This window comes from Anabas testudineus, chromosome 13 (genome assembly GCF_900324465.2).
Source record: "Anabas testudineus chromosome 13, fAnaTes1.2, whole genome shotgun sequence".
Lineage (NCBI taxonomy): Eukaryota > Metazoa > Chordata > Actinopteri > Anabantiformes > Anabantidae > Anabas > Anabas testudineus.
In genome coordinates this window covers 5,920,390-5,945,143 of record NC_046622.1, presented here as the reverse complement: position 1 = coordinate 5,945,143, position 24,754 = coordinate 5,920,390, and the positions used below count along the sequence as shown (strand labels likewise).

The window sequence follows — 24,754 nt, the reverse complement described above, 5'->3', positions numbered from 1 at the left end:
GCAAAAAAAAAAAAAATCAGTATGTTATCAAAGAACCCTGTGATGATGTACCTCGGGAAAGTGCCGGCTGTATCTCAGCTTTGTAACACATTCTCCTCCATTATAAAAATAATGTCAGGGATATAAATACACTCTCATCCTTTAATAATTTCAAGAAACAAAGAGTATACTTTCTTTCTTGTGTATCTTTTGTTTCCACCAAATAGGGGGAAACTAGCGAGGGACACACTGGGTGGGTCAGTGACCCTGGAGAAAACAGCTTGCATTAATATGGTCTAATCCAATGTAATTAGTCAAATTACAGGACGCCAAGCAGCTTGTCAGGGGCTGTCTGCTTTGGCAGACACACAAGATGGCTTGGAGTCCCACTGGACACCAAAGAGACCTAAAAGCTTTGCAAAACCGCCCTACTGCACCTTCGTTTGCTCCTTTCGGTTCACTTTCTTGGTCTCTTCCATCGTTCTTTCTTGACTAAAATGGCGAGGGCTTCTTCAGCCATGTTAAAGTGTTTTCATCTTTTCAAAGTTGTTTCTCATACCCTCAGGCTGCTAGCTTGGATTCGTGCCTGCCTGCTAAGGTGGATCAGAATGATATGAGGATTCATAACACGGGCTACAGAAAGTCAGAGAAATTATATCAACGCCGCACTCCTCCTACACGATTTTCTTGAGAGAGCGTCAGATGCACGCTAAGTAGTGCAGCTAAGAGCCACAGACACGGTTAAGACACTTCCTCATGTTGGAGGATTAACATTTGTAAAAAGATTTAAACTATATAATTACATGAGGATAAAGTACAAATTATCTAGTGCACTCAACAGCCAGATTATCATCCCCTGCAAGTGGCGTTCAGCCCCAAGGGGTGAGCCTGGATGACAAAAGGCCCTCATAAGCATAAATTTTGAATTTCAGAGCAGCCGATAAGAACCTGTTCCACCTTTGCTTTGGCCCTGAATGGCTTGTTGTGCTTTTGGCAATGACAGATAAGTCAGGATAATTCAACTCTGTGCCTGAAAAAAATGATGCACCAGATTCTGGCTGCATCCCGAAGGTGTCACCCACGATAATCCTCAAAGAGCGTCCAGCAGAAAGGGGGCTGTGTGTTTTCCACATGATATACTGCGAATGACAGAATTATACGAAGGAGGACCAATCTGTAACATATTATTAAGCAATTCCCAGTGAATAACAGGGATAAAAGGATAATGGATGAGGGTGTCGTTATTACCTTGGTGCTGAGGGAAGCGCCAAAGCAAAGGTAGAAAGACAAGATTAATTGAGGACGAGTGAGGCGCGCTCATTGCTCATCAGGCCCTCTCGCCTAACCACTTGCTCTTTCTGTCCCTCTCCTCCTCTGTCTTTCTGCCTTTCCATCCTTGTCTCATTCTTTTTTCTTCTCCTCTGTCTTCCTTTAAGCTCCTATTCCTCCCACTCACCACCCAAAAAACAAGAAAAAGAAAAAAGTGGGATTTAAAGCGATCAGCTTGGCATCCACAGTGGCAGCCAGAGGAAGCTGGAACCCAGGCCAGGAAGATTTCAGTCATCTTAAGGCTGACAAGTCCCTGAAAAAGTCCCATTAGGAAAAGCTTGCTGAAAAGACCCCATACCAAATGACTGCATCCCTTCTCTCTAGCTCCTTAGTGAAGGCATCCTCAAGCTGTTTATCTGGATGATGTGCTCACTTAGTGTGTTCATGTACTCTGTATGTGAGGATGTGGCTGTTGGTGCATCAGCACTTGAGTATGAACAAGTGTTTAAATGTTTGTACACTCACTGGATACAAATTACTTGCTTCCACTTAATACATCCATTACTTTAACACAACTTTGCAGCTTTAGAAAGCTTTAAAGGAAGTGTGAAAATTCAAAAACACACATAACTAACAGTGCCCCAAAGGCCAAGTTGTATATGACTGGTAAGTGGTGATATATTGAGTTGAATACTCCTATCACAACATACTCCAAACATTAACTTGACTGTCAAATCAAACCAATGTACTCTGTTAAATCACTAGTGATATGTTCCATGTAGCTTTAACTGTATTTTTATACCCCCTGTAATTTTGCAATTCATTAAGAGCCTGTTACACAGTACTCTACAGCTGCGAAGGGTAAAGGTGTGAACATACTCATGAAATCAGAACAAATAATACAGTTGTGTGTAAATGAAGTCATTATGATTTTGAGTATTTAATATAGGAAATATGCATTTTTCGACTGTGCTCATACTTTATTATCAAGGAAAAGCATTTTATGTTGGATCGTTTCCTCTAACTGCTCAGAATCCTTCAGCTGGCAACTCGTGGCTTGATGCCGGATTTTGTGTATAATCACCGTAGGGAACCAAAAGTATGATTAAGTCTTTCTTGAGGTTTTATATTTTAACAGAAAAGTAATGAATGTTTGAAGAACCTTGACTCTTTAAGAAGAATCTGCAGCAGGGAAATCACTCCTCCCACCTGCCCCAACATGGCAATGTTGAAGACAGTGCTGCAGGGTCTGCTAATGGGCATGAAATCCCATCCCTGACATAAATGTTATTGACAAACTTGGCTGGACATTTGGGGCAGTGAACTGCCAGCATATTTAATGCATATTCATCTCCTTTATCCCACTGGTCTTGCCAGAGCACTCGAGCTGTGTCATCTTGCCACACTCCAGCTACCACCCAAATGTATAGTGACACTGATTATGTAAATCTGTATCTTGTTTTCCCCCCAATACCTGCATTAGGAGCCTGCTACTTTATTGAAGTTGAGATACGGGTATCTCAGAGAAGAGGCAAATAGAATCCAGATTTTTTTTTAACCACTCTTTCACATTTATACACTTCATAACACTTGTCATATTAAGTGGAGTTCAGATGGGAAATTTACTTTAATACTCCGGCATACAGTGCAGAATCTTATAAATATTTGCTATAGCTAAAATGAAAGTGTGGATTTGGGCACATTGTTTGGGCACAAGGTTTTTATCTACATGGTTCTATAATACCGAAAATACAGTGCAGTGTGCAGAATACCTGAGACATTTGTAGAAAGAAAAATATACAGTATGTGCACTCACTCATTAGCACATTTTCTTTTTAAAGGTCAGGGAGAACATTTCTTTTAAAAAATATATATATATAATAATTAAATCGGAAGGAATATTCTTTCCATAAACAATGCCTGATTATTTCTGGATTAGCGACACACTTCATTTGTGAACATCACGGGAGCTACTTTAAGGTACTATGATCTATAATCTGTTTGTGTATGCACAAGAGTAAAAGGAATGAAAATAGAAACAAGACTTTTTAAGATTATTTTCAACATTTAGTGAGCAAATACATATATATAGAATTAGACAAAATCAGATATATGTTAGATAAAATCTGAAATTTTAGAGGCTAATACCTAACAGGCTGATAAGATGTAGGAAGTCTAATGACAAGATAACCTATGTGTGAAGTTAATTGTGTTCCTTTCTATCCCCAGTTTAGCCTCTTATATGTTTTGCTCTTCTAACATATTTATAAATATATTTTTCATGACTCAGTTTACCATGGTGTCTGTGGCTGGTGATGCTCTCCCACTTAACTGAGAGTTGCTCACTGCTCTCGCTGTTGCCAGGCTTTATGCCTCCTCTTTGCCGCCTCAGAATTCTTAACCTCTTCACAAAATTGGCCCGTATTGCCTGGGGTCAACCATTGAATACAGTATACACTGTGAGTGCTGATCCTCCAAATTGCCATGTGTGAAATCCATCCCACTCACTCCTGGGGGGGTAGTCATATCACTCAAAATGAAACCGCCTTTCGTATCCTCGCCTTATTCTTCCACCTCACTGTTCTCTGTGGCCGCCTGGGACCATGCAGTTGTGAGGCTTTATAGTGGAAGCCTATTAGACAAATCTGAGGAGAATGCAGCGGAGGTACTGTGATACCAGGTTGTCAGAGTGTCATATAAAGTCTCATATAAATATATCAGTCATGCTGGCTTGGAGAACATACTGAATAATATTATTTTCCTGTTTTGGTATAAATGCACAGGAGGAAGATTGTACTGTTCCATATGGGAGAAAATTGCATCAGTTTTTAGAAAAAAATGCTTCGTTAGATTTATTAATACTATCTGTCATAGTGTCTCAGTCAGTGTGGGGTTAAAGCTGCTCACAAATCAGATATGATTAGAATCTATTTCCATGAATGAAGTGGCTTCATCTTGCTTTTAAGTATGATGTGCTCCATTTGAGCATTTGCACATTATTATATATGAGTTTCAGCCTAAACACCGGTGTCACCTGTGCCTCCTCTCATCTCGTCTGTCACAATATTTTTCCGTTTTCCGCCTGTGATGTTCTACAGGCAGAATGCAGCCTGCCCTCTGTCAAATCAGGGAAGGATGAGAAGGCGAATAAAGGAAAGAGAGGACAGAGACGTTAAATTGCATTATGGCTATTATGCTGGAGAGGTATATCTCCCTGCAGCTGGCGGTGCAGCGCATGCGCCTATGGGTCCTAATGAGCCTGCTTGGAGGGACCTGTGTGGAAACAAAAGGCTGTGCTTGTCGCCCATGCCAGACCCCTCCACCCACCCCCTCACTGCTCCCCAGCCCTGAGCGTGACAGACCAAGAGCAGAGCGCCGGTCCCTTCCTGGTGGCGTGATTAGATTGGGGCCGAAGTCTCCAGCTGGCAGGCCTGTCTGTGACTGGAGGCGGCCGTCCCCAGCGCTTGTCACTGGCTGACACCTCTGACAGGCAGGGGACAGCTTCAGCAGACAGGTTCATTAAATGGCATTTTTTACAGCTGGGCCTCCAAAAATGAGGGCTGGGCTTTGTCAAATCTCCAAGTCTACAGGGGCCCCTGTATGTTGGTTTAGACCAAAGCTTTGTTGTTATGACAAATTTTTTGATCTGGGCTGTTTGAAATCAGTTTCTTTTTCTCCTCTTTAGCCTCCCTTTTGTTGACAGCTAGCCCTTTGGCCCGTACTCTGTCATGGCAGCAAAATGTTCACTTTGGGGGTAACAAGTAACAGCTAGTGCAAAAATCTGATTATGCTGACAGTCAATTTAAAGGTACCATATCATAGCAGATATGTTTTCATTTTTAAGAATTAATTTACAATAAAAAAATTAAATTAAACAGTAATAAAATGGAGCTAAAAATAAAAAAAAAACATGTTAGAGACGTCCATGTAACTTAATATGTATTCAAATAAGAGCTCACTAGTGTCTTGAAGGAATAAGCTGTTGTAGTTTTCCCATGATGCATATCTGTATCTTTCAGCATTGCACTCAAAAGACTACTTCCAGAACATCTGGCTGCAGAGCAGAAGGGGGATTAAAGCAACCCTGCCTCCTTGTGAGCCGCTGCTGGCCCTCAACACTGTGCCTACAGCTCCATAGCTATCCCTCCATCTCACCTCCCTACCTCTGTATCCCCCCCCCTCCAGCTGCCTCCTCTGGGCTGCGCTGTCTCTATGACAACTGTTTGAGTTGGGGGTTGCAGAGGTGTCAAGCAGGGGCATTACTGGGAGGAGAGCACCAGAGATGCTGTGCTGCACATCCAGCATCTCCACCTAATCCAATTTTAATTGAGCTCCAGAGATTTTGGATGTGGCACAGAGGTCGGGCATGAGCTATTCCAGGGAGAAATTAAGGTAGCCTGGCTCACGCTGCACTCTTCCAGCCTGTCACTATTTTAAATGAGCATTAGCATCAGACCTAACCCAGCTGAACATCTCACTCTGCTTCCTTCCTTCCCTACATACTCCACCTCAGTCACCCCCTCCACACACACACAGACACCTCCTCACACACACGTTAAGGTACTGTAGGGGCTCACCCCCTCGCTGCCCTGTTATATATCTTTATTCTCTATCACACACTTTCTCTGAACTGAGTCTATGTGTGATTATAACCTGGGGTGTTGATGAGGTTGCTCCTCAGCTCAGACTGTTGGTTAAAATTGTTCAGTCAGAGGGAAGTGAGATGGAAGGAGGAGAGAAAATGTGTGTGAGGGGACCATTCTCACCTGTCAGAACAACTGTCTTGGTTTCCTGTGTGTGGACTATTGATGCTGCATACAGTAATGATCCTTTGTCTCCTCTAGCTCTTCGTTGGTGTGATCGTTTCTTATTGATTATTTATGTGTCACTGACCCAGGGGGTCGTTTTTTTCTGACCACTTGTTTTTGCTCTGATGATATGAAGTGAAAAAGTGCTCAAACAGATTGTGTAGAACTATTTATAAAAGCGCTTTGAGGTACGCTTTAATGTCTCTAATACTTTAGTACAAGCTAATGTTAGGACTGAATAAACTGCTACCAGCATGATATGGGTGTTATACTTTAAATAGAACTCTCACCATAGTTATTAGGATTAGATTTTAGCCGCAAAACAGAGGAATTCATCAGGTTTTTAACCCTAAACAAGATCCTGTTGAATTGCCCATAACAAGACCATTTAAAAAATACTACAATAAAGTGGTAAACAAATGTTAACACTGATCTCCCTGCTGAGGAAAGTTAGTCAGGTCATATTTTACTGTCTGCTCTGGTTCAATTTGGAAAACAGTTCAGAGTTGAATTGTTTTTATCTCCATATCATAACAAAGCAGCGGATCACTTTGCACCAGTACTTTGCTGTAGTAGATAAAATAAACACAACCATAGTCTGAGAATGTTTGTGATAAAGTGGCATTATAGGTAAACAGATTATTACACAATCTGAAAGCCTGTTTTGACTATGTTAAGCAGTTTTAAAGTTAAACCTTTTTAAATGGACAGAAGTCTACAATACCTGTCACCTGAAACGATTTCTGCTTTTATACAGGTGCGATAACCAGAGTACACTTTTCTCTTCTCGTCCTGCCTTTCTAGGTCTTAGCATACACTGAGGGCTTACATGGGAAGTGGATGTTCAGTGAGATCCGGGCTGTCTTCTCCAGACGCTACCTCCTACAGAACACAGCAATGGAGGTCTTCATGGCCAACAGAAGTAAGTTAAGTGCCAATTATAGCGTTGGATTTGGAAACTCCAGTTTTTTCCCCCTTTCTCTATCATTATGTGATGTTTCTCACTGTTCACAGCATCAGTCATGTTCAACTTTCCTGACCAGCCCACAGTAAAAAAAGTGGTCTACAGTCTTCCTCGAGTGGGAGTGGGCACCAGCTATGGGCTTCCACAGGCCAGGTAGGTCACACAAAACGTTCAATATTTGTAATAAAGTAATAATAATAATAAAAGTGATTATTTAATGACCAAGAGTATCCCCTGTGTGTTGTGTATGTGGGAGCATCTGTGCAGCCTGGCCTGCAGCAGAGTCATTTGAAGTCCTATTGCTCCAGTCATTGAAGTGGATGTGCACTGACCCTGACTGAACTGGCCTAATTCTCTGACAGAAGACTCTATACAGCAGGCCTGCAGCCAGGCCACTAACCACGGAGAAAACCACATATTCCCTTCAGACTCTCATAGTGCTAACAGGCCTTTTCATACAATGCCAGAAAACAACGTATTTCGTCAACACTCTTGTTAATTGGCTTGATATGAAGCGAGACACCTTGAATTAACTCATCGTGAATTACCTGTGTAATTTAAGGACTTGTAATTTGCACTTACCTTAAATTCAAGAATCAGAATTGTTTACCAGTGAACAACAGTGAACAACATTGCATTGGATGCCACATATATCCCTTGTTTGCTGTTTGACACTTTGTGTATGTTAATTATAAAGCTGACATGAAAATTTTCAGTCATTGAATTCTATCATTCATCTACAAATGTTCTGTGATGCCGCCAATCCTTTGGACTTCGGCATAGTTTCATCAACATCAGCACTTTCAGAACGACCTTCTGCTTTCTAATTCATGTTCTTTCCTTTTTCTTTCTTTTTTTATTATAGGCGCATTTCCCTGGCCACCCCTCGGCAGCTTTTCAAATCCTCTAACATGACCCAGCGCTGGCAGAGAAGAGAGATATCCAACTTTGAGTACCTCATGTTTCTCAACACTATTGCAGGTAAGGATTCCTAATCCTGTACAATGCTGCTATTCTTTAGGGAGACTCTGTGCTTTCAGTTTGAAAGTAGGTGAATTAAATAATGTTTTTTTTTCTTTTCTCACAGCCATCAGTTAAAAAGATAGAGTCTGATTTGTTTTCTTCCTTATCTGGAAAAGATTTACAGCCTATGAAAATGTTAAGTTTTAATCTATTATCTAAGTGCTTCGCTTCCCCATTAGAGTCTTATGACTTTAAGTTCAGGCATCATGATCAAAGAGCTTTATGTCAGTGCTGCTAGAAACATACTGTAAGTGTCCTCAGGTACGTCATTTTTGTTTAAGAATCCGTGGTATGCTTATGTGGTCCTGAATGCAGCACACTTCACTGTTCATGGGAGTGTGCTTTTTGAAGCCAAGAGCAGGCACAGCAGATTTTGCCAGATAATTAGTGCCTGGCTTTGTGAGAGCGCACACACGTGTGTCTACAGAGTTGAGAGGTTCTGTTGTCGACTCTCTGATCTGAACTGCAACTAACAGGAAAGGCGAGAGCGACTGCACTCTACTCTGCTCTGAGAGGTGTCATCCATTCTCTCGCTGCATATTCATGCATATTTATATTTAGCTTGTGCTTGAGTTCAATACATTATTGTCAGCTAATTAGATGTAAGGTAGACAGAAAAACATTCCCAAAATTCATTAAAAATCTCTAGTAATGACCTCAGCTAACAGGGATGTCAGAATAGTGTGGGGCGGTAGACAGGCGGGGGGGTGATGAGCTGGGAAGAGGTGTGAACGGGAAGGGGTCTTCTAATTAAACACTATTCCACTGTTATTAACATCCTGCCACCCCAACTCAAGCCTCAACACAAGTAGGTCTAACCAACACCCCCGACTCATCCTCCACGCATGTTCCGCTGCTTCCTTTCACTATGTGGCATTAACCTGGATAATTATGCTCTCTAGCTTCCCACAGACCCTGGCCACTCTGCAGAAGCCTTCTGACTTGCTTGTCAGACTGTATTGCTTGCTCAGTGAGATTTAGATTTTCCAATGCCAAGCCATTCTCCTCTGGAGTGAGCAGAGGTGCAACTCCTAGATATATCTTGTGGGTAATTATTAAAAAGCTTTAGCTAGCAGACTTAGGAAGATTATTTCTATTGAACAATATTATTTCATTGTATAGAATAAAGTCCTATACTGAGGCATGGGCTTTAATTACATCAAGTATGTAATATTAGTAGTAGTATTGGTATTGTTTATTGTATTAAAATGATCAAAGAGATGCTGCTTCCCTTTACAGTTTAGTTAAATTTTTCTTAGTGGATAAAATAAATCTTTTCTTTAAGCCTACATTTGAGCTGTATTTAATGCCAGCTGTTTCCCTGGTTTATAACTGGCCATCACTTGACCTCACAGCTGTATCAGTGTTATCTTTAAAACAGAGGAAGGACATTTATGACAACATGACACATGGTCTTGACTTTTCCCATGAAAGCTATATACCCACTACCAGCACATTGCTGAAACTCAGATCTGACCAATCAGTGGATCAGTTTTGCAGTGACAATTTAGGTGTTTGGAGTTTTGGCCTTTAGAGGAATACATATCTTTGTAATTACGTCCACTTCTCCCAACGTAGGAGTACTACTAAAAAATTAAAGAGAGCCTCCTCAAGCCTCTTGTAGGTCCCACAGCTTATTGTTAATATACACTCAGCAGGCAAAGTCATGGGGAGCACTGAAAACGTTCTCACATAGCAGAGCAGGCTTGCCATTAGTGTACATGTTCCACTGGCAGACTCTGTATGAGACAGGAAGTGTGTCTGATTGAGGGATCTACGATTGGGAGCTTGCTGGAATGTTGCATGCGGATCCCCCAAAGTAACCGAAGCCTCAAGTGTACCCTGCCCTGCTCTCAACCCCTGTGTTTCCTTTCAGCCCTTCATCACTCACAGATTTCTGTCTGCTGTGTGTCTAGGGAGGACATACAATGACCTGAACCAGTACCCGGTCTTTCCCTGGGTTCTTACCAACTACGACTCCGAGGAGCTGGACCTGACCTTGCCAGGGAACTTCAGAGATCTCTCAAAGGTACAGAGGCCCCATGGTCATGCACCTTAGTATGACAGGGAGAAGTGAGGCAAGTAGGGGCAGCTGACTCTGACAGCAGGGGATTTCCTTATTAAGAGTCAGACTGTAAAACAATATCATATTTAATGGCAAAGGAATCGTGCATGAGTCTAAACTCACAAGGTGGTGTGCAGAAAGTGGAAAATGCTGATTGTAACATCCTGAAATGCACTCAGATACCTTATGTAAGCTTAGTCCTCATTTATTTGGCACTTGTCTCAGCACAAAGTTTGCACTGTTTACTTTGACAGTGCTTAAAGTTGGTTCCTGGTTTCTGCGTTAGAGAGAGTTACACATGCAGTACACAGTTAACAACTCTTTCTTCAAGGCAGCTTTTGAAGCTTCACATAACCCAAAACTTATTTTTTTTTATGATTTGAAAAATATCTGGGTCATGTGGTTGAAGTTATCATCATTCATTTATAAGAATACTTGCCAATTTGTACATATGGCGTAACAACATGGCAGATGTATTTAAAATCATGATAGAAAATAATCAAACTGAATCAAATCAACACATTGTGTTTTGAAACCAAACCCTTCATATGTGTAAATAAAACTTCAGTAACTTGTTTCTGATTGCAGCTTGCTCGGAATCAATCATTTAGACAGCAGAAATTTGTAGAACAATAAACATGAGTTTGTTACATCACGATCAGCTGAAAGCCGCCAGACAGTAACAAATTATGGTCCAGCCCAAGTCTCTGCACTGTAAAGACTGTATTGTGTCAAAGAAGGAGCTTTAACAGGTGATAATGAACTTGTTCAATTTTACCATATAGTACTTTACTACATACACTACTTTTACTTACTTACATTAGACTTTTTGTTCAAGCTTGATAATCAGATAAGATCAGGTCATGAGCACGGCCATGCAGTAAAGTTGTTCTAAATACAGCGGCACAAAAATGCATCAAGCTGTGCAGTAGCAAGAGTCCAGCTAATGCTGCCAAATCACAAGAGCTCTGACACAATGACACTAATGCCCCACAACCCTGGGAGATAAAGTTCAGCGCTATGTTTGCTCTGTCTTTGACTGAAGGGGAAACAGCAGCAGATCACTCTACCACAAACTGTGGTCTGGTTTACTAGCTTACCACCCCCCTTCCCTTTCTCTGTCTCTCCCTCTCTCTCTCTCTCACACACTGCAGCTCACTGACCTGAAAACAGTTGCATTCCTGTCTGAGCTCCCTCTCTCTCTCTCTCTCTCTCTCACTCACTTTATCGCTCCCTCATTCCCCCTTATTTTCCTCAAAGAGCCGACAATCTAAGCGCCTCACTTTGCCATCTCACTCCTGTTTGTATCAATTTTCAGCTTTTCATGCCGTGTGTGTGTGTCTGTGCTGTGTACTGTTGTAGGAATGGACAAAGGTACGTTTCTACATAACACTTAACGTTGGTTGCTGTGAATTTAAAAAATTAGCTTTCATCCTGCTGGAGCACCTCTTCACATTTAAACTCAGAACATTTTGGACAAACAGCTCAGTTGTGTGTCATCTCGGTCTGCTTGTGTTGGACCACAGGACGTGTGTGTGTGTGTTTTTGCATGTGTGTGTGTGTTGGGGGCCTAAGCCAAGTGCAACCCTCCTGCCCTGGGGAGACAGTTATGTATTGTAATGTATTCCTGTGACATCCTCCCATGCTGTTTACAGGACTGAGCTGCCTTCATTAGCATGGGTTCACAGCCTGCATCTCCTGACAGTTGTCCTTGGAACCCCAGGGCTCTTACCTCCAAAAGTTCACAGCTAGTGTAGCAGGGAGAGACAGAGCCCCCCACATTTCTCCTCCTTGCTTGGTCTGCCCTTTTGTTCAATTATGGATCTGAAGTAGCAGCATCATCTCCAGAGATTTGTTCACCGGTTTGTTAGGTCTGTGGGTGTCTCACCAAGGTGTACGACCAGTGGGTGTGGCTGTGTACCACATAGACTGCAAGTGAGCTAAGACTGGATATCATTTTCAAGGTCTTGAGGAATGTAAACTAAATTTCAGTACCAACCAATATTTTTTTTTGTTTAACAAAATAAACAAACCTTTTTCTATATGGTTTTTGATTAGTGATACTACATGCTCCACTTTAATTCCATTCCCTGTTTTGATTTGGACAGGGTTTTATTTAGAGGTCAAAGAGTATCAAATCACCTCATGTAACATAATCTGTTGTTCCAGAGCTCAGTGAGCTGCAGCATTATGAAATAAATAAACTGTTGTATCATTACTCTTAGATTAACACATTCTAGACTGTACAGTGAAGCATTAATAATACTTTTAAGCACTGACATTGCACAATTTTAGGCGTTTTCTTTCCCACAGATCAGAGTCATACATGAGACATGTTTGTCAGTTAGGGTGACAGCAGCTTGATCGACAGCATTGTTTAAACTGCTAAGGCTTAGTACTGATATGCCAAATAATATCCTCCCAAACCTAATGCACAAACCTCCAATTACCTGCTGGTTGGGCATTCAGTCAGCTGTGAACAGTGCTACTGAACACTGCCGTGCCTTGCCTGGGGGCCAGCGTTCTGCATATTTGGATGTCAGATACATTCATGCCAGTGAGGTATTTCATTAGATTCTAATGATTATTTTTGATTGAGTGACAAGTGGATGATAGATAGTGGGAAACGAATCTTTCCCATAACTGTTAAATGAATTGACGGAAACTCATATATTTGTATAAAAACACATAAGAAGCACGTGTAGTGCTTCTTCATTTACTTGCAAATATGTGTAAAGCAGAATTACTTGTGACAAGCAACAAGGATTTTATTTTTCAAACAATCAAGTGTTCATTTAATCTTAATTACTAACTTATTGCTGTTAATATTAGTTTACCCTGGTAAATAAATAAATAAATATATATAATATAATTATTATATATTATGAATTAGCTGTCTGATATAGAGAAACCTATTTTAATGTCTCTTTCTAAATCTTCTGCTGTGGCACCCGGTAAAAACTGAGAATCTCTAAGAGACACACACTGAGTGATGCAGACAGAGCTTGGCTGCTATAAAGACCCCTCCACAATTTTCTTTCCATAATGGAGCCTTCTTTACCCTCACTTCCACTCCAGTCAGGCTGTTTGGAAGCACATCTGCTTTATCTTGAGTTGGAGCAACTTGATTGCATTAGACTGGAGCGGCATGCAGCCCTGCCTCTGACGAGGCAAGCAAAAACTACTGCGACTTCTCCTGACAGAGCACCATAGCAACATACTGTAATGTAATTTCTTTTGAAATATAAAATGCAATATGCGTCTCTTTGGGAGGTAGCTCAGATATAACCAAACAAATGGAAGCACTCTCTGTGCACTCACTCACCAAAAGCCACGTTCATTTCCTGCTTCTTTGGAGTGCAACACCAGAATGATCCTGATTGAATCTGAAGCCAAATCTAAGTTTGATCATACTTTGTTTAGTTGTGTTGATGCATTTCACTGGGTCAGGTCTTACACAAGGAAATGAACTAGGATAGGAGCAAGTGTGAAACTGTCTTCACTAGTTGTTTTCATTGTCTTGTATCTATGATCATTATGATCTGCAATGCAGGGAGAAGAGAAGAGGCGATTATTCTTTGTTGAATAGAGATAAGCAGAGACTGATTTGGGCTTATCAACACATAGTGACTATGACAGGGCTAAAGCCACTAATGGACCATTGAAGTGTTCCTGCTATCTTATCAGAAATGGGTTTTTATTTCTCATTAAATAGCATTCTTTTCCTGTTTTTGGATGCTATTTTAGGATCAAAACAGATGTATGTCAGATATTTGAGATTAATTTTTGGGAAGTGTTACTTGACTAGAAAATTTAATTTTAACACTTTTACATACAATATATCTCATATTCACAGCATGTTCTTTAATAGCAAAGGCAGCTTGCTAATACTCAGTGGACTAGGAGTTGGGATTTGGGATTTGGGCTAACCTGGAAGTAGCCTTTCAGTTTACTTTATGCTTGAACTCTCCTTGGAACAACAGTGCAAGAGTTACATTATGCCAGGCTTTTATGTTCTTGTAGCTGTCATGGCAAACATGCTGTGGTTGTAGTGTCTCTGCTGAGCTACCCACGGTATGGTCAGTTCTTTACAATGCCATGTGGTTTCCTTTTATTTGGGTGCTTTATCTGTTTTAATGTCAACTCACTGCCTTTATACTATGATGCAGTCAATGTATCGACAGTGATATTTAGGTTGTATACAAGATTTTTCTGTAGCATTACACAGAGTAACATACCTGAGACTATGTGTTGAGTATCATTATATACACTGACCATCCGAAAAACTGTCACCAGCACTAGCTAAGAGTCTCCCACTGGATAATTACTGCATGGATGATTATCTTTCAGCTGGCAACAAGTTATTTAACCATAACTGATGCAGTGAGTGACATGATTCAAGCAAAGAAAACATCTAAGATGGATGAAACTACTAAAACTGGTGTAAGAACTGTCCATTGGAATAAGGTCATGTGGTCTGATGAGTCAGACACTGACCCTGTTCCAGAGTGATGGGAGCATCAGGGTAAGAAGAGAGGTGGGTGAAGTGATGCACTTATCATGCCTAGTGTCTACTGACAAGCTTGTGGGGGCAGTGCTATGATCTGGGGTTGCTGGAGTTGGTCAGGTCTAGGTGCAGCAGTTAGGAGTCCAGAGAATGAGGTCAGCTTTTCTTCCCTGGTGTCACAGGCATATTCCAAGATCACAATGCCCAATTGTGAAAGAGGGAGCATGACACATCACTTGGCCCCCACAGAGTCCAGACCTTAACCCCAATGAGAATCTTTAGGATGTGCTGGAGAAGACTTTTTGCAGTGGTCCGACTCTCATCATCAATAAAAGATCTTGGTGAAACATTAATGCAGCTGTGGACAGGAATAAATGTGGTAACATTGCAGAAGCTTATTAAAACGATGCCACAGCAAATGCATGCTGTAATCAAAGCTAATGGCGGTCCAATGAAATACTGGACTGGCAGTGAATTTAATTAACAGTCACAACCATTATGTAGTTATAGAGTGACAAAAGTCCCAGCAAAAAACCCCATAAACATATAACAAAGCTTGAACACAAACATGTTCAATACACAAGGAGACAACACAACCAAACACGGCTCAAGACAGAGAATCACAATGGGCCCTGTTCTTTATGCAGAGATACAATGAGCTCACTAACCACCACTCAACACTTTGTTTACAGCCTCCTTTTTATATACAAATGGAGTGACCACATGCCACTAAAAGAGCTTTGATTCTCCTATTTCCTTCCTCTTGCTTTCATTCATTCATGCTTTCTCTGTAATTTGCCACCATCTGCATACATCTGTGTGTGCACCTTACTGCTATGATTATAGTATTATAGTTTTTCTTTAACGTTTGCATCAGCACAACTCTACTGATCGCCTAAGTTGCTTTACTTGGTTTGTCTTTACATTGATTTGTTGTGGTGTTTTTTACAATTTATTGAGTTGGTATTTGCTCTAAAACAGTATAAAAATCAAGCAGTGTCAAATAATCTACCAGGTGCACCTCAAAGTTGCTGTTCAGTATCAACTGGACTTAGATTAAAGTTGTTGAAGATGCCGCCTTCTATCCAGAAGGCCTCATCAGTTCTTCAATCCTTCTGGGTAGAAGGCGGAACGTCTTCAGGAACTTTAAACAAGTCCAGCTGATACTAAACAGCAGTTTTGCTGAGAATCTGAGAATCTTCACAGACTACCAGGTGCAGTTTCCATTTCAGATAACAGAAGCATGTGACTAAGAATAACTGAAAAATAATGATGGGGTGAAGTTTTTCCATGCTGTCAGAGTAATTATCCTAGCTTGCCAACCACACACGTTTTCTGCAAAACAAAACTGGGCTTGCGTCTGCACTACACCACGAGTCAGATAGAAATTGTCTTATTATATTTTTTTTGCATACACAGCTGAGTGACATGGGAACACTGCAGGAACATTTTAGTTTCATTTATGTTGAGTCATACAGAAGAATTTCCAGGGAAAAATCTTAGCTTGTGCTCAGTTTATTCTCAGGAACAGAGTTTGTCAGCAGCCAAGCCGAAATTTTAATTTAACAATGTATTATTAGTTTGTAATGTCCCTTCAAGTACAATTCTATATTTGACATTACACCATGTTCCCTATGTCATGATGTCATGATGTTATTTTGGTTTCTAGCTTCTTCCATTATATTAAAATCTCATAGTAAAAGACTTCTAATACACTTAAAATCAAAATCCTAGCCACTAGTATGTTTTTCGAGTTTTATGTGAATTGTTTATGTATCCCTCTCGTACATTCATTAGTATTACCTACAGATGTTATTTTCTTATTCTTCTCCCTCTGTCACATGCACTAACAGGATCTTACATACAGCTCTAACCCACTACCCACACTAGCAGCGGTTTTACGGAGTGTGAGACGTCTTGTGGCTTGCACCCCGATCCAGCTGGGCCAAGACGTCACATGCAAGGCTATTATCACCCCATAAATCTATGCAGATCTCAATAAACTTCTCTTTCAGTCTATTCAATTGTGCTAACACTGATGTGAACTGCCATTAAATTTTAAGGAAAAACTGGAAAAACAAACAAAAAAAAAAAACGAACTGGACGTTTCAGGCATGTTCACTATGCTGCACACAATTGTAATCTTACAATTACCAAGAGTCTGATCTGTTACTGAGGTTTCATTCAAATTCTCAAACCAGTCTCCAGAAGACCAGAATTTTTATTTTATTCCTGCTGACCATAATGGAGCTGCAGCTTTCAGGTAGAAAAGCTGCCATTGATTACATTACCAGTCTCCCTTCCCCCTCTGTAACCGATTCAGTGGTACTGAGTATATTAATATTGACTGCCAATATGCCTCTGAGGCCGTTACATTGGAAGGGGTGATTGAAAAGGCAGAGAAAGCAATTTATTCACCACTAAACGTATGTTTAATGGGAGTAATTTTGTTGCCTTAAGAACACATGAAAATGAAACAGCCGCCAAAGGGCAGAAACCCAGTGATGGTGTGAGTACAATATTAAAGTTATTACTGAGTCTGTGGTTAAATAATGAACCACGCCATCCAAGATTTGGTCTAACGATGCAATAATTGGATGGATGTCAAATAAATATAGCAGTAATGTATTTTTTTCTTTTTCATATTGTCACTGTAATTAGGCAGCAGTTATTGAAATACGGAATAGCAAATATGAGAGTTTTTTTTTTTTTATTTCTGACATTTTCAGTCTTGACACTGCACTCATCTCTCATTTGGCATTTTGGAGAATTTCAGGCTTTGTTATTTACCAGTGAAAGGTTAGTTTTAGGTTTCTGGAAAATGTGTTTTTCTCTCTATATTTTATTCATAGGCAGATCTGTGGGGAGCTTTTATGATAACATTCACACCTATGTAATGTAATGCAGTTTTTCCCCAGTGTTTTTATTACTGTGTTAAACTTCTATTTATTGATCATTTTAATACTATGACCTGCTGTTATGCCATATTCTTTAGGTCCTGGTAGCTTCCATTAGCAGTGACCAGTAATACAGAACAGCCCTGAGAAGTAGCAGTGCTAAGTAACATGTTTGGCTTTGTTGGTGTGTTGGGTGTAAATCAGGTCAGCCAGGGTTAATCCACATGGATTACCCACAACATTTAGCAGGAGACGTTCATATCTCCTCCTTCCATTCCTCAGTGCACCATGCGTTTACCTCTGCCACTATACCCCTGTAAATTTCAGACAGAAGACAGCACAACAGGAACTTTTTAGGGTTCAGAAGAATAATGGGGTCTGACAGACTAATCCCAGACGAGGTTCCTTGTCTGCCCTGAACTCACCCCAGCGTCACTCCTGGTCTCACCATTTGTAGTCTAATCAGCATCTACTATGGCTGCTAATTATGCTAACTTATGCCATGTTATTGGTTTTAGTTTTCCAGGAACAGGTAATTTACCTTCTGTATCCATCAAGAAATATCTGTAAATTAAGGTAGAATTACTGTAGCTTGAGTTTGGATATGATGAGGGTAAAAGCATTAGATAATCTGTGTCACTAGGTAAAAATTATGTTTGGTCAATAATTCCTGCAAACCTAAATACCCACAAAGGTCATCTGGCCTCACCCTCCTGTGGAAACCTTTATTAAGGTAGTGTACTGCCAGCACTGGACCTTCATTGTCTCGGTTATGGAACTATGGTGTTTGTTGGGTTCACAGAAAATAGGAATTTCTGTGGATAATTTTCTGCTCCCTAAAAGCAAACAATCCTTTGCCATAATGCTGTCATGTCTGTCATATCCACATGATCATTACAGTTTAATTTGAATGAAAGATTGGTCATAAAACCTGCTGTATCTGTCAGCAGTAAGATTTTCCATTTTGGGATTCATAACTATTTAAAGTTGATTCAAGCTAAAGATCATGCAGGAAAAAAAACAGTGGAGAGAAATTCCTCTTTTATGAGGTTTTTGAGTATAACTTGTGCGGTTGAAGTGAAATTAACTATGTTATATAAGTCAACCTAGCTCACGTTTAGTCTTGATGTTTCATGAAGGGAGTTAATGAAAGGGAAGATGTTTTATTTGTGTTCTGACATGGAACAATATTAAACTAAATTTGGATTGCAAAAACAGTATCTTATATCTTATCATATTTTTGATGGTGCATATTCAATTAAATCCCAATTACCTAACATACTCACTGTAAAAGCTTCGGCTTGCACAGTACCACACATATAAATATGGCTTGTAGTTCTAACCTTTTCTATATTATAGGTGTCAGCTGTGTCATTTTTCAGGAGGATAGCTGACTTTAACTAAGTGTTGCTGAAAATGTCAACAGCTTTCTCCCTCAGTATTACAACAAGTCTGATATTGCAGCACCTACACCTGCATTAAAGTACAGTTTTTACTGACATCTGATGGCACAGGAATCTAAATTAAGTCCCCCTGTGTGGCTCTGGTTTAAAGACAGCAAGAGCAAAGAAGAGAGCTCAAACTATTTCTGTTGTAAAGTACTTTGTTATGTTCTGCATAATGCAAATTTTAAAAATCTCTGAGTTTTTCTATAAATCCTTTCATTGGCTTGTCTTTCACTATATTGTTGATATGCTGCCAAGACATGTGGCTAGTACAGTCCTCAGTTCTACAGACTTTCTGCTGCTCCAAATCAAATACACGCCAAGTTTTTTTTTTTTATTGAGTATGTACAGCTTTGAATTGCAAGAAGCATATGATGGTCATATTTCATTGCAAAAACTGAACCTAATTTTCGTTATTTTCTATCCAGCCTATTGGGGCTCTGAATCCGAAGCGAGCGGCGTTCTACGCTGAGCGCTATGAGACGCGAGAAGACGACCAGACACCACCGTGTCATTACAACTCCCATTACTCTACCGCTGCCACCACCCTGCACTGGCTTGTCAGAATAGTGAGTAAAATCCCTCCTTCACACACACTCAAACGCATTGTTGTACTGTGGCCACAATCCCGGAATTAGTGAAGCATCTGAATAGCAATGAAGTCAAACCCACATCCTCAGACAGCCTTTCATTTTTGACTCTGCATTAGTTGATTGTCACTTGTCAGACTTGATGATGCTGTTACTTTGAGGTCTGTCGACTTCTGCACAGGAAACAGCTCGACATTTCAATTTGATTGGGCCTGAGTTGGACCAATGGCGCTCAGAAAACACATTTCACAGGCCAGTAAACCAGCATATGTGAACTAAATAAAGAGTGGCTGGGTAATGATTTACAGAGGCTGCTGTGACAGGTTTATGTGTTTCAGGCAACCCAGTAAGCGCTAGAGACATGTCTATCAAGGTTACTGAGCACTGTCCTCATTTACTCTGAAAGAGAGGGAGGAGGCACACGCACCTCCACTCTGTTTCCCACAAAAGAGCCTCTTATAACCTCCTTCATTTTTGAGTTGGTGTACATTTGATTTTAAAGTCGGCTTATTAATTTAAAAGAGGTTTATGGGGAGTTACTGTATTTCTTTCCCCCCCCCATCATTAGCAGAAAGGGGCTGATGAACTGAGGGAGTTCCCCTGACAGCAGTTAGATTAGCCTCTGTGGGTTTGTTCCCACAATCCCTTTCTTCCTCTGATGAGTGATCCATTCGCTCCAACGAGCAATGGTCGCCATCTCAGACTGAGAAAACCAAATTTGAGCCAATTATCATTATAGCTTACTGTATTCTCCCTCGGGCTTGGATACAATTAATGACTGATCCTGTTCTCTGCTGTAGAAAAGAACAACAATGAAATAATGTAGATAATTCAGACTATTCAATGAGCTGCATTGGCAATCCAGTAAAGCTACGTTCACAACGAGGGTTGCAATCAAAACACAGATCAATCAGGATGATGTAGAAGATTGTGAAGACTTTCAGACTGGGTGTGGATCTTGTGATTCTATGTGATGTCTTACAGTATTTGCTGTCTCTGTTGCTTTCTTCAGGAGCCCTTCACTACATTTTTCCTTTGTGCCAATAACAACAAATTTGATCATCCTGACCGCACCTTTTCATCCATTGCCCGCTCTTGGAGAAACTGTCAGAGGGACACCTCCGACGTGAAGGTGAGAATAACAGCAAAGACAAATGCATCTATTCAAGTCTAGCACTGGAAACTTGAAATAAATTGACCCCTAAAACAAGTGGAAGCTTCAAAAAGCAAAAGCATTTATTGCTTTACAAACAGACATATACATTCATATATATATCACAATATACCTACAGTACATATATATTTGACAGTATAATTATACCAGGCTTCTCACTCACTATGCTCCTCAGCCTAAACTACAAAAATATATACCATTAATTATAAATGCTTCATCCAAACAGTGAATCTCAAAGACCCGTGGTGTACAGGAATACCGTAGCACTTAGAAACGCACATTTGATTTATTCCATGCAAAAAACAAACTATCTCAAAGGTACACTCTTCTTGTATGTGTACAAGCAAGCACTCATGAGTTGGAACAAAGGCAGTGTCTAAGAGAAAGGCAAAGCCCTCCCTCTTCAAATCCACAGAGCAGCCACCGAAAACGCTGAACCCTGCTGATTCGCCTCCATTTTGCCCACTGCATAGCACGCAGCAGGAATACGTTCTGACCTCAAAGTGTCATATATATCTAACACACCCTGCATTGGGTACTGTTGCCTCAGGCAATTAATAAAGCATTAATGACAAAAGCTATTTAAAATGTAGTCTTTTATGTAGGGACAGGGCTTTTACTTGCCAGGATCTGGGAGGGGGGGCAGCCAACAGTCTACGTGAGACAGAGGCAGAGAGCTGCAAGCTGCAAGACAGCTGAATAGTCAAACGCCACCCTGTTAACAAATACAGCCTACTTTCTACTACTTGTATGTCTGCATGCATTTGTTTTTACACACATGGGATGGCTACTGATCTATTAGGGGAGGAATTGTACTGTGCAGGAAAACGCAGGGTTGCTAACAGTATCTCATGTTGTAATAAAAGCAGAAAAACATTATGCAAGAGCTTATTTGTTTAAGTCCTCGTGCAATAGGGGTGAACTGTGAGGCAATGTTGTTATAATGACTGATAAGAATTAAACATTTACAGTAATAGTGTTTATAATATACATCTCGATTTCTCTCATTCATTTTGTTATTTTGATAAATGTAAACATGAACATATCATGTATGAATGTATGAATATGGAATTGCTCAATACCAAAATTAAAAAATAATAAAGAAGCCAAATTTATTGACAGACTAACAAATGCCTGCACAGCCACCATATAGCGACTGAAACTGAGAGGAGAGTCCAGGGTTAAGGTCAGCTTCAGCCCAGTCCACCAAGCAGACCATAAGTCCTCTGATTAAAAGGCAGCTTGTTTTTACCGGGGTCTCTCCTTCATTAACCCCGGCCTCTTCCCGCAGTAATGACAACAAGACCAAGGGAGACTGAACCCCTGATGGGGATGACCTCCTAAAAGAGCAAGTCAAATGGAAACAACCCCGCGCCGACCGAGCCTCACCTCCTCGACCACCCCATCATTAATGTGCATCCATAGCTCTCGTTTATTTTTGGGTGCACAGAGTCGTGTTAAGCTGGCACAGCCACTCCTGGGCAAAGAGAATCAGCCTTTTTTTTTTGGAAGTAGTGGGCACACAACCACCCATACATACACACACTCTCTCCCTCACACACACACAGAGACACACACAAACTGCCACCATGCTGTCTGAAGGAATCCAGCAGCACTCTACTGGTGACAGATTTTGACGAACATGTCATTAAGGTGACATAGTGTAAAGCAATGGAGGCTTGTGTGATTGACTTGTTAGCCCATTACGATGCTGTTGCAGAATTAATGGCTGCCATGGGAGGGTGGCTTGAAAACGAAGCTGGCAGTTTTAACGGCTTGGCAGTGAGTTACAGCAGGAAGTTTACAAACGAAAAAGAGGAGGGAAAGTGTGGCTGTGTGTGTGTGTGTGTGTGTGTGTGAGAGAGAGAGAGACAGAAGGAAACAGAGAAGAATGCCTACTTTACTCCCTTCCCTGTCGTCTGCAGAGGGTGAAATGTGACCAACAGCAGACCAATAATGTTATTGGCCTGCACCATGTCATGCTAACTTTTTCTCTCAAATCCTAGTGATTTATGGGGGCCTAAAAGCTCTGAACGTTATGTATCCCATAGGCAATATAAAACGCCAAAGTATCACTGAATCTAACAAACACTGCCTTCATAAAACATACTAATACAAGGAGTTAAAATACGGGGTTGCACGCTCCTTTATTATGTCAGGCTAAGAGACAAGCTTCCAGATTGTGGGGTTTTCTAATGAGGACACGGTAGAGGATCTGCATTCCTTGTGTGCATATGCTTCAATGTGCAGAGGATTTACTCACTCGTCCTTTCTTAGCTGCATGATCAGGAAGATAGGATCTGCAAAGTAAAGAACATATACTTTATTATTGTTGTTGTTGAACAATTTGTTATATATAACAGTGACTGTACATAATAATCCATAATACATTTAAGTTACCTCTTAATTTCAGAGCACTGGTTTCCCCAGGCTGTCATTAAATATAGTCTTGTTTGTTAGAACTACTTTTTGTCAGTTCGAGTTTGCAGTTGAAAGCAAATGCAGTGTCTCTAAATGTTCTTGCTTTCAAGGATGGTATGACATCTAAATGTCTAAGTCTCCTGCCAGATAGCATTGCATAAGCTATATAACGGAATGACAAAGTGAATGCAAACATGAATGTTGTCTCTAAATGTAATTTTAGCAAAAACAAACAAACTAATAAGTAACTAAATAAATAAAAAAAGGATGTTCACTGCAGCATCTGAAATTTCTTCAAGTTGATTTGATATATGGAAACTTACAATAACATGCTTTGTAGATATAATGTAAAGTAAACACGATACACTAAAGCATAAAAATACTGACATAGTCAACACGGGAGAAAATTCTTCTCTTCCACTGTGAGGTTCTGACCGTCATCACACCATCAGGAGCCCAGAGACCAGGGAGAAAAGCCCTACTCAGCTCCAGTTTCATTTAACATACCTAACACCTCTGCCTGGAATAACTGGACTAGCACCTCTCACTACCTCCTTGCGGCCTGCTGTTTAGTTTGTTTGCGTTACCTTTACCCTTGAATTCTCACTTAATCTCAGTGGGATACGGAGCCTTTTTTTCTCAGCTTTTTGTGGCTCTGTCCTCACATATTTCCCACATTTTTTTCTCTTGCACTTGGATGAAGTTCATGAGTGATTATATGGTGAAAACTGGGGTATTAAGCACTGTGGTCTTGTCAGTCAGCTGTAAAACATGAACATCTTTCTTCCTTTAAAACACAGGAACTTATTCCAGAGTTCTACTACCTCCCCGAGATGTTTGTGAACAGCAACGGCTACCATCTGGGAATGAGGGAGGACAGGACCATGGTGTGTGACGTGGACTTGCCAGCATGGGCCAAGAAGCCTGAAGACCTTGTTCGAGTAAACAGGATGGTAAGATTTAAGCATGTGTAGAATTGAAAATCTCATTTATAATAATAATGCTTTTAAAAATCACCCGTGCAAACCATTAAATATTAATTCCAAAATATTGGACTATTTATTTCTGTCTGCAAAAAATGCCGCCTACACCTTATATTTAGTAAAAATAATAGCAGACACCACATTATACTGAACATATTCATTCTTAAGATGAATAGACTGTATCATCAGGCTGATTGTACGTGTTTCCATCATGGTTTTTTATTCAATAAATTCCTTACTTGTAGTTCTGCTTCTCCCTCACATCGATTCATTTTTCCCTCTTCCCCCTGACCTTGCAGTGCATCTGGGTCTCCTTGTCTTAGTCATGAACCGTCTAATAAAGTGCAACACTCAATACTAACGCTGTACCCCTGATCCCAGCGATGTCTCTAAAGCACAACACTGAGGGCAAGCTTGCCCTATAGCATTACCTCCTCTAATGCCGGGCCTCATCACTTTGGCAGTGTGCAGGACCCTTTCCATCTGCATGTATGTATGTGTGTGTGTGTGTGTGTGTGTGTGTGTGCACGTTTATTACAGACAGCCTATCAACATGTGGCCCACAACTCTCAGCAGGTTTGGGGAGTAACAGAGAAACAGAAATAGAGAGCCGACTCATCTTCTGCCAT

General features: G+C 40.6%; 1 protein-coding gene across 6 annotated transcripts in view; it reads left to right on the top strand.

The window, feature by feature from the left end:
• Nucleotides 1-24,754, top strand: part of LOC113173007 (neurobeachin-like) — a 174,735-nt gene that overhangs the window by 134,200 nt on the left and 15,781 nt on the right. For all 6 annotated transcript variants that reach the window (XM_026376260.1, XM_026376233.1, XM_026376252.1 and 3 more), the window contains 7 exons: nucleotides 6,861-6,978; nucleotides 7,071-7,173; nucleotides 7,886-8,001; nucleotides 9,960-10,072; nucleotides 19,386-19,526; nucleotides 20,560-20,679; nucleotides 23,943-24,095. In XM_026376260.1, the coding sequence (XP_026232045.1) occupies nucleotides 6,861-6,978; nucleotides 7,071-7,173; nucleotides 7,886-8,001; nucleotides 9,960-10,072; nucleotides 19,386-19,526; nucleotides 20,560-20,679; nucleotides 23,943-24,095 (864 nt within the window). The remainder of the gene's footprint in view (nucleotides 1-6,860; nucleotides 6,979-7,070; nucleotides 7,174-7,885; nucleotides 8,002-9,959; nucleotides 10,073-19,385; nucleotides 19,527-20,559; nucleotides 20,680-23,942; nucleotides 24,096-24,754) is intronic.